Below are 13,980 nucleotides of genomic sequence, written 5' to 3' on the forward strand. Positions count from 1 at the left end.
GCAATGCAAACTATTCATCGTGTGTGCCTTCTGATTTTTTGAAGAGACACTGAGAAAGAAACTGGCCATATCTGCCTGTCTTTACCCTGAAACTGAATTTCCAAGGGTCAAAAAGACTTTTACCCTCTGCAGTGGGTTCCAGTTTTCATTAACCAGTCTCCCATGTGGTATTCTGAAGCATGGATTCTTTTGAAACTGCAGTGGTGGGGACTCAAAGCATGCTATAATTGTTCTTGTCAGTGAGTGGAAGTAATAATCCTTGATTCTGTTTTCTCATTACTGTTTGTGGTAATAGGACAGGGAACTATATGTAATTTCCATGTACCCCTTGATACAGATTACAATTTTATAGAGACTAGTGCTGCAAAGGCAGCTGTTTTCACTCATCTGTGTCATATGTGGGAGAGGCCCTTGCAGAAGGTCATTTCATGTGTTGGCTAGAAAGTTTGCTCAGGCTTTTGTTATTTAAATAAGTAACTTTAGGCTAACAGCAGACAACTCTGACAAAGAGTTTAAATGTAATGCTTTTTAACTCCTCTTTATAGTCTACTCTTTTTGTAACATATTTTTGTTTGAAAAGATAAATGATAAATAAACAAAACAAAACACTCACCTTCAACCTTTCTTTTTTTCCAGGAGTTCACAAATATGTCCACTACTTCAGTTTACTGTAGTGAAACAGCATTAAAATAAAATTCTTTAACTTAGGGAATTGCTCTCTTTTTACAGCCTGCATGTCTAATCAAAGCTGTCAGGATCCTTTTGAAAACATTGTAGTCTCATTAGGAAGGCCTCTGAATTGACAACAACACCTGTGCAATGAATGTGAGCAATTTTCAAATAATAAAAAAATAGGAACTATTTTAACACTGCAGCAATTCCTTAATTGTGGTGTCTGGATGGAAAAGTCACTGGTAAAATTGCTATATAATGTTTTCCAGTGACTTGCATGTGTTTGCATTTATAGATGTTTTTATACAGGTTCCACTATGATTTGAGCATATGGGAATCTTAATCCTGTTTCAGAAGCTGATACTTTTAACATATTTCTGAAAAAAGACGTTCTCTTGTCAAGCATTCAGGGCTTTTAGAAGTATGTTTGATAATGCTTTTCTGTATCAGAGATTGGGGGGATTAATTTGTTTGTAGTACAAGTGAAGATGCTAAACTTTATACTTATGATCTACAAGTAGATTTCCAAGATTAAAAAGATTATAAAATTAATCTTTTTGAAATGTCTTGTGCTGCTTAATATCACTCTTCTGTTGCTTCAGAACAGATTCCAACTGAAATTACTAACTTGGCACAAACTTTAGGCAGTGAGTTATTAATATATTAATGTTGTTCTGTTAACATGCACACTGTCCCATCTAAGAACAGCTCTATAGTATCACGAAAGTGTGTTCATGCAGTACATTAATGTTTAACTATTTATTGTTGTTGTAGAATTCTATTCTCCAGAATAAGTTTTCATCTACATAGATTTTTAATACATTCTCAGTAGTTAAATTTGCTAATTTAATATGTCACTGCAGTATGATATTGGTAGGAAATAGCTGCCTGCAAACTAAGATAAGGGATAAGTATGTCAACTTCGGGATATGTGGGAAGTAACAAAATTGGCTAAATGACTCCAAGGCAGGCATTTTGTAGAGCCTGCAGATTTCTTGTGTTCAAAATACTGACTGTATTTAGGCTAGAAAGCTGCATTTGAATATAGTTCTCTTTTGAATTCCTGTTGTGTTATAATCTTCTTTTTCAAATGGACTCTTCTCCTTCACTAACCAAAACAAAACCTTTATTTTTCTATAGGACTGGTGTTAAAGAGGAAACCAGAAACTAAAGGCACTGGAATCAGCAAAGACACTTCTAGAGAAAGTGGAGAAGGTAGAGAATGGAGCTGCAGACTCTACAGGAGGCTCTGAAAGTGGAAATTCAGGTTCACCAGGTAGTTTATGTACTTTCTTGCTTTAAAGCAATAGCAGCATTAGTACTTCTGACAGTATTACTACTAATGGGAGCATTAAGCAATAGCACTACAACTATAGTAATAATTGTTTTATAAGCTTGAAACTACTTCAGAATTTTATACTCTGCAATTTGACCTGACCACCTGTTGTTTTTTAGCACATGTGAAAAATCTACATATCAAACTGTGGGTGGTGATTTTTTTTTTTTTAGTATTTTGTAGCAGTAATAGAAACATTCTGAAAACAGTGTTCAGCTGCCTCTGTCTGGAAGGTTTTTCTGATGTTCTGAAGCCAGCTTCAGTATTCAGTTGGCAATGGAGGAATATGGTGGAGGAACTTGGAAGTGAAAGGTATATAGTGCTGCATAGTTTAATCTGGTGCTTCTCTTATGGAATGTCTTCTACTTCAGTACCTTCTAAACTATATTTTTGATAACCAAAATGTTGTAGTGCTTGGGCTTTGTAAATTTTTACATGTTGGGTCTTCTTACTTTAACGTGTTCAATACTATATGGCAGTAGGATTGCAGTTTGCCATTGTTTTACAATGCCAATGAGGTATTACTACAAGTAATGATACTAAAACCTAATGTAGTAAATATAGGAGGACATATGCATATTAATTCTTGGAAGAAAATTGTTACAGCCATAGACGCAGACTAGCTGCAAACTTGAAATGTTAAATTTAACAATGAGACCTTTTCTAAACATAGTTCTCCAAGTATATCTGATGCTCTTCAGATATCTGAAACTCACAACTGTTACACAGTGGATAAAAGAAGTATATGATAAGTAACATTGATCAATATAGTCCATCATATGAAATTTGGAGAATGTTTCAAAATTGCTTGGTGACTTGTCTAAAATGTGATCTGAATGTCTTGTCCAGTACTTGCAGCAATGCTGCACATATTGCAAGGACTTGAATGGGTGAAATGGTAAAATCAAGCTATGTCTGCTTTAACAAAATACAATTTACAGTCAGGGAGCAAAACCTGAGAAAGCTAAGGGTGGATTTCCAGAACTATGGATGAGTATTTTGCTCTCCTCAGTAACTCCAAGGCCTTTGTAGTTGAAACTTCAAGGACATTTTGTTGTGGAGGTAAGGAAGTTCAAAAATTACCCATGACATTTTGCTGCAGACATAGGAATGTTTAAGGCCAGTAAGTAATTTTTTCAAGTATTAACTACTGTAAAGCAATCAAAATGTTAATAATTATGCTCGTGTTTGTATGATACTACTCCTTGTGTGCATCTTCATTCCCCTTTATGCCCAAGTGAACCAAAAATTTTAAGACTGTGAATTTTGTATCCTTTAGTAACCTTTTTTTGTATCCTTTGTAACCTTTAGTATCTGTTCATAATGATACTGATGAACAGAGATGAAGACTGAGAAATGTCCAAAGGGACCTTTAATAAGCAGCTTAAAGTTGGTGGGGTTTTTGACTTTCTTTGCTTTAACTTTTCCCAATTGCCATTAAAAGTGAGCTTTGCACAAAAATCAGCTTTAATTAGATTTGGTTTTAGTTTGTGAAACTAGAAAAGCCATGATATCAGAAGGTTGTCTTTTTTAATTCAAGATGCTGTATATTTCTATAATTAAGGCTAAGAAAAAGTCTATATGTTTACAGTGGAAAATAACGCAACAAAATGTTGGGTGCTTCAGTAAAGGTTTTGTGAACTATGCTTGCATGGTTATTGCTTGTCAGCATGCACACTGATAAACATTAAACTGGTTTTGTCACTAAAAAAAATCTTCAAGCGAAATGCTTGAACTTTCTCATATAGCTCTGAATTTTGTAACCTAAAGAGATATAATATGCTCCTACTTTTCATTCAGGATTTATGAAGAATTGTCTCTTGTCATCTTTTACTTCTCTAATATTTCTTTTTCTGAGGACTTTATAACAAAGCTTGCCAACACTCACACAGTCATGGTTTGCTGTCCTGTTGGAAGTGGTGGACAGGTGTCTGTGATGAGCATAAGGAATTCAGCTCAGCTCTGTAGCCAAACTCTCCTAACTTCTTGATGCAGCATGTTGCCTGTGACTGCTCACATGGCTGTACAAGTGATGCTCAGTAGGATGTGGTTTTGTTTGTAGAATAGCTCCTTGGGTTTTGCCTCTTTTGTTTCACTTGCAGAACTCTATGTGAAGCTTTCATAATGCTGCTTTGGCAAAGTATATCTAAAACTACCAGTAAGAACCCCAAAAAGGTGTTTAATTGTTCAGAAAAAGCTACTTTTTTGTCTGCTTTCTATGATCAGAGAATCCACCATGAATGACACCTGACCAGATCATATCTATATTAGTGTACAACTTGAATATTCTAATGTCTTCCATGTCAAAGCTATATTGCTTGTCCTGAGAAGAGATGCATCTAAGTAATTCATTCTGCTGCTGTGTTGACTTAATTAAGATAAATTTGAAGCAGTCTACTCTTCCTAGTTTTGATCACAAGAGGGGTTAAAGGACTTATATTTAGGTATTCTTACAGAAAGGTTGAGTTTCATGGATGATTCCTCAAGCTGATGTGTAGAAGGAACCATAAGCATCCTTGCCCTTTTCTTATTTCATGGCAGAAAGATTAGTGACTTTTAAAATACCTTAAATTTAGCTTATGTTTAAGAGGAATATTTTTTTTCCTTAGAATTGCCTGACGTAGTACTGTGTGATCCAAAAATTTAGCAATATTTTATGAAGAGTTTGCAGTACTGACTATATTGTCTTATGACTGCATCTGCAGGAGCATTTTATATAAAAACTAGCAGATTTGTTGCTTGTCAAGCTCCAATGTGGCAGGAAGCACCGAGGAAAAATAAGCTAAGTCTGTTCCTGTGATGCTGATGGCAGTATGACGAAACAATAGCATTCAGTGTAGATAAATGCCAAGTGAGGCACTTTGGAAAAACAGGCCCAGTTTTACATCTGCAATAGCAGGCTGTGAACTGGCTGTTGGCACCATGGAAGGAGTTTTTGCAGTACAGAGTACCTGAGTGTTGCACGTAGTTTTAAACTTTGTATCCAGATGATAGAGACAAACTAGAGAATTATGGAAGAGTGCCAAGAGTGAACAAAGCAATGGAATGATTTGTGCATGAGGAGTTCTTCAATTTGAAGAGGTGAAGACTGGTGGGGGAATATGTGGTGTGGAAAAAATATAAGAAGGAGCTCCATAGAGAAGCAGCTATAGAATCATACAGTGTCTTAAGTTGGAAGGAATCTGTAAGGATCATCAAGTCCAGGTTCCAACTCCTCTTGACTCAAGTCAGCTCTGGTTTTCTGTAATCGTATTAGTCCTTCATGCTTGCATTGTAAGGAAACAGATTCAAAAGAAAAAGGAGGTCATCCTTTTACATAAGAATCCTGTAATTTAATTTATGGTCAAAGAATCTAGAATGGTTTCCTGGTTCAAAAAGTAATTAAAGCAGAACAGTGAAAGAAATGTGTGTTAGTAGCTACTAAACCTAAGACATAATCTTTGAAAACATTAAAGAAATAAATGTCTACAAATTTACTTAAAAATATATTAGGAGTGTTTGGTTTACATTGTGTCTTCATTCTGGGCTCTGGTTTTCTTTGGTAACTTTTTCCTTGCTTAGCAATAGGCAGCATTCTCCTGCAGCTGCCTGAAGGAAGAGAGAGAGGAAGAATAGTGAATGGTAACAATCTGTCTGTTTTCCTTTGGATGTGGAGGGCATCTCTTCTACAATGATCTCAATCTCCTCTGAGGGAGAAAAGTGGCAAAGATGCTTCTGAACATGGGTCTTCCATCTGGTACCAGCCAAGTTAACACACAGGAAGAGCTTTAGTACTTGAAATATTCTGCCCTTGAATATACAAACAGCTTTTGTGCCTGCAGCAGTTATCTGTGGTTTGTGTTTCTTGTGACTGCAAGCAAAGAAGCCAGCAGTTCTAGAGGAGACACAGCTATTAGATTATCTTACCCAGCTGGCTTAAATTGTCTTTAAAAAGCATCACTTGTTTAAGAGCTGTTTAGGAGGAGCAAAAGTGATGGCTTAATACAGTACTTTTACTGTATTAATAAGAAGGGGTTTGGAAATGTTATAATACTGGACTCTAGGCTTTGCTATTGAAACTCTGTAAACAAAATATTTTGTTTTTACAAAGGTTCTTAAAAAATACTGAATTTTAAATTGTTCAAAATATTTGTAAGGAAAATCTTCATTGTATTGTTGCATTTTTTTTCTTTCTAGAAATTGGTTGCCCAAATGAAGCAAGATCCACAGGTAACTAATTATTTTTATATTGGATCATTTCCATTAAAATTCAGGAAATAACAGTGCATGAAACTTGATGATTTTAGATATTTCTAGATTACCTTCTTCCTTGCTAACACAGTGTTTAGAAGAAAATTTATTTTTAAGTTTTTGAACAATGGCTGTTGGATTGTTTAAAACAAAACCAAAATTCTTGCTATTATGGAACTTTTTACCTTATACACATTCTTAATAGTTTAAATCAAGTGACTTTTCTGGGCTATGGTGCAGTTCAGATGAGCAGTAAGTTTCTGATTCTATTGGAAGCTGCTCTCTATAAAAGCTGCCATTATTTGTAATAACTTTTTTCATTTTTGGAGTATCAGAAGGTACACAGTACAAGAAGAGAGAGGATATTCTGTCCAAGAAATTTTGTCCAAACAATATAGCTTAAGGTTGTGTTCAGATTGCCTGTCTTGGGTGTCTTACCAGCCCTGTAGTGTCCATAGAACAGACACTTGGTCTTGGGAAGTTTCAGAGCTTCTGAAGTTGGATAACTGGACTCCCTGCATAGACAGCAGAAGTCATCCCTTTCTCAAAGACTGCGTAAGGTCCCTGGGTTTTCTTGTACAGCAGTTAAACACTCCTGGATGCTGGATGGGGAGTGCTCTGGAGCTCTCAAACCAGTCTGAAATGCTGAGTAGAGGGATAAAGGCCGCTCACTTGAGGCTTGCAGAGGCTTGAGGCTTAAGACCTCCCATCCCCATACAATATAGTAAATGTCCTGTAATTTTCTGAATGTACATTTTTTTTCCAAGCTCAGTGAAGTGAGAAGACAGCTTTTAATAGCACTCAGGTAGTTAAACCTCTGGCAGGGAGGGTTAAGCAGGGTGTATTGGAAAATCTGGTTTTTTGAATGTTGTTATTCTGATGGGATTTGGGTAAGATCTGCTCAAATTCACTGGTCCGGTCTGCTAACAATTAGTCTGCAGAGCAGTTTGCTTTCAGTTCATACTTGCTGAAAGTGAAGTCATGCTGCAAGAAGCCATGCAGAGTTCCTAGAGTCAGGAAAAGTAAATGTGGTCCCTGTTTCCAATGTTCTTAATGCATTTTTTATCCCAGATTATTAAGTAGAATCTAGAACTAGGGAGGATGACTGGTCAATATCTGGTTTTGCTGGAATCAGAGACTATCTATGAGCTAAGATCAAAATACATTTCAAAACTGGAGGAATATAAAAATAGGGGATATGCATGAGGTTCCTGTGATGATGTTAGTCTTGTGTTTTAATGTTTCTGCCTAGCAGACTAAACCTGCATAATCTAGTATGAAAACTATACAACATAATTGAGAACAAAAAAAGTGAGAATGTACAAAAATTAAGGAAAACCTGATTCCCTGTCACATTTCTGCAGAGCTTCACAGGTTTTCAGCTAAGGACAGACGTTTCTTTAATTTTTTATTTCAGTAGAAAAGAAAAAGTCCTGGTAAAAATTGTTTTCTGTCTGCATCTTTCTAGTGTTGCTTATGGCTTTAAAATCTGAAACTTCGAAAAGTGCTAGTGTAAGCAAAATGCTAATATGAATGATGTGTCCAGACAAATGTAATTCTCTTTAGCACACTCTAAGGCGTAAGCATACATGGTAATAAGGACTTAAGTATGTTTGCCTTCAATTGATATATGTGTCAATTCAGATTTAGTACATATGTTTATATTCTACATAGTTAAGTGTGAATGTCTTTGCATAAGTAGCATAGGTGAGAATGTTTTAGATAACATATCATAGAGTACTGTTGTATACAGTATGATACTGTTGTATTACATATTAACAAACATTTATTGTTTAATTTGTAAACTTGATGAAATGTATAAATGTGCTTTATAATGTGATAAGCACTAATGGATGTTTTAATGAAATCTTCTCTCCAAACCGGGCTATCTCTCTGAGTGCTAGAAAGGTCCTCTGATTATTGTTGCACTCAGCGATTTAAATAAGGCTTTGTTGAGCCGTTTGAATTTTATTGGCTGTACATCCAGAGGTGCTGTATTTGTAGTACACTATGCAAGAAGAAAACAAACAAACAAAAAAACCCACCTTCCTACTACTACTCTTTGTTAACAAATGGAATATCTTTCTCACAGATATTTTTTCTTTCTAATCAGAACGCTGATTTGAAGAAACAACTTCATGAACTTCAAGCCAAAATCACAGCTCTGAGTGAGAAACAGGTAGGGAAACAGAGATGTATTTTTAACACTGTGTTCTAGAGATGTCTCTTTTCCCAGCTTCCAAGAGAGCTGCTAAATCTTAAAGTGCAAAAATAAGCGTGGGCAACCAGACATTTTTGATTTTTATTTGATTTCTCAACAAAGGATAGAATGAGTTATTGTGAGTCTGTCAAACAAGAAACTAGTTTAATCAGTGGAAGTTATAGCAATTTTTCTTATGTTGAAACTAACATTTTATATTAAGGGAGATGGAAAAATGGATTAATTTTGTCATTTTCTTTATTATTATCTTGAAACTTCTAAACTCGACCATTCTGGTTTAGGCAAATCTTTAGATTTTGACTTAGTAAGTCCACACTGTGTATATGGGTGAGTATGCTGGAATTTTTCTTAATGTCAAGACCAGCTAAATGTATGTCAGTTATGGGTACTTAATAGACAATTTGAAAATTAATTGGATGCTTTTACCATGATAAATTATACCACAATTGTCTTATGCTTGCCATTTGGTAGAATTCTGTTTGACAGCTCTGAAGTATGAGTAATAATTACAACTGAATGCTTAACAGAAAGATTGTTGAACTTGAACATGGGCCTTGTGAATAACAAGAAGAAAAAGACGTAATATTGAGATATCTACAGAATTTGTTCTCACTTTTTTTTTAAAACATGAAAGAGCAACACATGCACAAAGCCATCATCCCATTCCAAGTAAACTGACTTAAGCAGTCCCTTAATTATGTTGCTTAATATGTCAATAATGGAACCAAATTAGATCAATAGATTAGACCTTTGAAGAGAGAAAAATGTTAGAGCATTGGTGAAATGCATGAGTGTCACAACTAGATACCTCCACTTGTCTGCTACTAGCTGCATGTGTTCTGTTTTGAGTATTACTATCCCTACAAAAATAGCCAGACAGTGATTTACATTTATCTAGAAATTTTGTTTACTGAAAAAAATATAGTATGTTTTAATAGAGGAACAGTGAATCTAGGACGAAACATGTAAGGATAATAAGGAAAATGATTTTTAATGAGAATAGTAGTTCAACAAAAACTGAAGTTTTGCTGATGTGATAGCATGTCTCTCTTGAAGATGATTTATTCTCTAAAACCAGCATGAGCCTCTGCATGTGGCTATGTCTCACAGCAAGCTGTTTCAGGATTCTCTGGTAAGCTCTGGATGCCCGTGGTAGTTTCAAAATGAGCTTGTCTTGATGCCATGAAGCAAGCTGTATTAACTACCAGTTCGTGTAATGAGCACGGACAGGCAGGGAGACACTGAGTGGAATGTGAGAAAGCATCCTACCATAACTTTTAAACTTGTATTTATAACTCTGTCAAGTTAAGCTGCAGAATGGTCTATACTAACATGTGTTTTAAATTACCCATCACTAGAAATGGAGCTATATTTTTTCTATTTAACTCAAAGTGCTAAAGTACACTTGTTCATGGGGTTACCATGGGTTAAGTTTCCAAAAGACGTTGAAAAATAAGTTTGAGTTTTCTTCTACCACACAGTGAATACAGTCTGTATGAAGTCACAGTAGTTTCCTTCTTTGTATTTTTGTGGGTTTGATTATCAGAGCAACAGTGAACTTCTCCATGATTGTTGAAATTTATATATTTTGTTATTTCTACTACTGGACTGCAGAGCTGCCAGTGTTCTAGATGATAATGTTGTTAAAGTAGTATGCCTGCTTAAATGCAATCGTCATGGTAAATATAAATTCTGGGAAAAGAATCAGAACTTCCCTGTGCAGAGAAGTGCTCACTCCCTCTTTATTTGCAGGAATCTGTTGTATAGAAATCTGTGGCTTAGCAATGCAGCACCTTAGGGACTGCAACAAAGCCATTCTTCTGTTTTCACTTTCACTTCTTTTCAGGAAAAATCATTATTATCAATTGCTTTATGGGTAGAATATTAATCAGCAATTTAATTTTCACACAGCATGGAGAAATATGCAGTTTTGCACAGTAAATATAATGGTTTACATTGTGCAGTGCTTGTGTTAAGAAGGAGTGCAACATGTGTAATCTGTACTCTTGTTTAGAGCCAAGTAGTCAATGAGTAAACTCTGAGGGCCCAACTCCACTGTGGACAGTTATAGGATGCATAATGGTCACTGTTCAATAAGCTTTTAATGAAGTTTGAGAAACTGAAGTTCCAGCCTGTGTGGTGTCCCTACCTGGACACATGGAGCTGCGATGCTGGTGTTAGAGAGGCAGAATAATGAAATATTTTTGGCTTGTGGAATGTTATGTCACCCTAATGCACACTTTTTCTTTGCTCTCTTATTTAATGAAGTTGGATGAAGACTTGTGCAAGAACCAAGTCAGCGGTAGGTTTAGCTAAAAGCTTTTAGTTGCTTTAGGACTTCCCTCTGTTTGTGAAGCATTGTGGGAATAGTGCCGACACTTGCTGCCAGTCGCCGCAGTGATTCACAGTGGCTTAGGTGTCTTGCTGAGAATTAATAATGACAGTTCTGTTCAGAAGTTTGTGAAATTGAGGAGATCCGGCAAATTACAAAAAGAAAGCAAGTAGGCTGTGCAGTGTGTAGGCTTAAAGCTGAAAAAAATTCCAAGCTGATGCAGGGTTGAACTGTTACAGCATAAGGTATGTCATATATTCATATGTTTTTTGAAAATGTCAGAGGTGAAAATAATGGCTTTGATTTGTTATACCTGAGAGACAATGGAGCAATGTATGCTGAGTGTGTTAACACCTGAAAGGAAAACAGCAAAAAGAGAAAAATCTTACTTGAAGATAGCTTGCATTTAGAGGGCTGTGAGCTTCAATCCTTCAGACTAGTAGATTTCCCTCTGCTAGTCTCTTTGTATTATTTTCACAGAGTTGTAAACTATGCTTACTTTTCTAATCTGTGGGCAATAAGTGAAATTCAGCTTAATAGTCTTGCTCCTCAGCTATAAATGGGAGAGCTGCAGTCTGGAAACTCTGAATGCATTGGTTTTGTAAATGGTTTCCTCTTTCTTTCTCTGACCCCCCTCTTCAGTAAACAGAAGTCAAGAGTAAGTTTTTTCAGAGCAGTTGTAATTGCCAAATCTAAGGTTGGGTTGTAAATGTGAATTAATCTGTTGTTTTGGAGCACCATTTTTTTCTATGTTTTCACATCTTTGGAAGAAATTCATGATCAAAGTCAACCATTTTCCTTTACTTTTTATTCTACAATAGTATCTTCTCTTGGCATTCTGATTTGTAGAATTTTACTCACAATTACTTCACACTACTCAGCTTTTGTCTGGGTGAAATACACTTTTTGCAATGTAAAAACTTAAAGAATGTATTTTTAAAAATTTTCTGTGAGGAAGTTTTTATTGTATACTTCTTTTTTGTTTGTTTTGGGGAGATGGGGTGGAAATTGTTACCAGTGACACTGTTGAAAGGCTGAGGTAGAGCAGAGCTAGCATAAAGGAGGAAGGGATGTAATCTTGAAGTAGTACCTTTTCTTCGGTCTCATTTCCTCCACAGTTAATCTAAAAATAAAGAATATGCACTTACAGATATATCATGACTGAGTATGTATCATAATAGTACTTAATTTTGAAGACAAGGAAGAGGTCATGTGGGCAGTAAAAAGATGTAGGCTTTTTTAGCAATATTGTGTCAGATATAGAGGAATTTCTAAACGTGTCCTTATCATAATCTCCTGGAAAAGTTAGAATGATATTCTGTCTTAAATGTGAAAGAAAGCTTACAAAAAGGGTCTTTTGACTCTATGATGAAAGGGTGATGGTGGTAAGCACGTACAAAAGAAATCACACGTATCTTTCGCTTATATTTGAGAATAAAATGCAAATGTCTCTTCCTGTAGTTGCAGTGAAATTCATTGACTCTCTAAGCAAAGTGTTGTGGAAACTAGACTTGTATTCCAATGTATTTCCTCTTGACGTTGAAATAATAAAGTGAATCCCTTTGTTATTTTGATTTCTGTATATATGCAAGAAAAAGTAATCAAAAATAGTTATCAGCATATATATGGAGATACTTGTGGTTTTATTTTTTCACAGGGGAAAAACTTTAACATACTTTATTGTGAAGAGCAGTTGAAACTGTGGAATATAATTTAAAAAAAATGCATACCATAAAAGCAAGTTTAATATTATGAATAGGCAAATCTAGGGAATTTTCCCTGTATTTAAAGCTTACAGCAAATTGAGATGGATGAGTTTATTTTAAGTCCTGTATGTTCAGGGTAAGACTCCTTTTAACCTCGCCACAAAATAGCAAGTAATGAGAAAGGGTATTTGGGATAGATATAAAAAATGACAGAGTAATTTAACCATGGTTTTGTATAGTTGAATAAATGTAAACATGTGGTTTAGATTGACAAAGGAAGCTTGTTATTTAACTTTCCAAAAACTGTCAGGAATAGCTTTTAAGCATTACTGTTGCTATATTTATTACAGGTACCATAACTTAGTAATGAAAAGATTGGTAGTGTGCATAAATTCATCCTATGAGACTGTTCTTCTTGAACAGGTGTCAATCATAGTAAAGGAGAATTTTTATGGAGGCTTTTTGAGCACATTATCAGAAAATTGTTCCCGAAACATGTTCCATCATGTTCTGTAAAGAGAAGCAGCAGTGTTTGGTGAGAGGAATGTAAGCTCAAGAAAGCTAGAGAGCAGGAGGGAAACTGGGTACAGTTAACAGGTAGGAAAGAGCACTTCATGCTTGTGCATAAGAAGGTAGGCAAGCTATGCCTGTGTGTTGTGAATATACCAGATGAACACCATCACAACGTAGGACTAAAAACCTCGAAATGAATTTAAAAAGTCACTACTTCTGCCAGTTTTGTCTGGAGTTTCTGATACTTCCTTTTTCCACAATTGAGCAAGGGCATATTTAAATGGCAGTTATTCTGTCAGTAATGGATCAGTCTGCAAATACGCCATATGAGCATTTAATTACTAATAGCTTGAGGCAGGTGATGCCTAATTTCAGTTCCAGTTGTTTATCTGGAACTGTACATATAACTGTACTAAACACTGATCTTTTTTAAGTAAATGGCATGAATGATAAAGATATACTAATTTGCATGTAACTAAAAGAATGCATTTATGCCAACTGTTTATAAAGCAGTTGTAAAATACATGAAAAAAACCTGTTTGTATAATCCTTCTTAGATTGTTTGAAGTAGTCAGTCATTTTTTCCTGTCAGAAAAATACTGGTCTATCTGGACATAAGGAGAAGTAAGTTAACTGCCTCAGTGAATTGTCAGATCCTTTTGAACCCACTGATAGGTGTGAACAGCACCTGTTTAGAAGTGAATATTCAAAAAATCTGCATAAGCTTACTATTTTAATCTTTGGTATTTATTTAATTTGCATCCAAATATTGTGTGAAAATGCGAATATAATGACTTCTCATTAAGTTATCATCTTCCATATTCTCAAGATATACTGGCTGAAGCAAATTTTGGGCGTTGCACAGATGATTGCAGATAGGCAGAGTGGATGCATCTCTCCCTGCTGCCTCTTTTGCCCCAAATTCTCTTGCAAAACTGATGTTATAATCATTTGTATATGACTGAAATAT

General features: G+C 35.4%; 1 protein-coding gene across 11 annotated transcripts in view; it reads left to right on the forward strand.

Annotated features, from left to right (window-relative positions):
* The window catches only part of PHF21A (PHD finger protein 21A), a 132,091-nt gene that overhangs the window by 32,564 nt on the left and 85,547 nt on the right, over positions 1 to 13,980 (forward strand). For 6 of the 11 annotated variants that reach the window (XM_077180154.1, XM_077180159.1, XM_077180150.1 and 3 more), the window contains 3 exons: positions 1,813 to 1,948; positions 6,185 to 6,217; positions 8,331 to 8,417. In XM_077180154.1, the coding sequence (XP_077036269.1) occupies positions 1,895 to 1,948; positions 6,185 to 6,217; positions 8,331 to 8,417 (174 nt within the window). In that variant the 5' untranslated portion in view covers positions 1,813 to 1,894. The remainder of the gene's footprint in view (positions 1 to 1,812; positions 1,949 to 6,184; positions 6,218 to 8,330; positions 8,418 to 13,980) is intronic. The other 5 variants (XM_077180155.1, XM_077180160.1, XM_054635652.2 and 2 more) reach the window with 1 other exon arrangement.

Source organism: Agelaius phoeniceus, chromosome 6 (assembly GCF_051311805.1).
Source record: "Agelaius phoeniceus isolate bAgePho1 chromosome 6, bAgePho1.hap1, whole genome shotgun sequence".
NCBI classification, from domain to species: Eukaryota; Metazoa; Chordata; class Aves; order Passeriformes; family Icteridae; genus Agelaius; species Agelaius phoeniceus.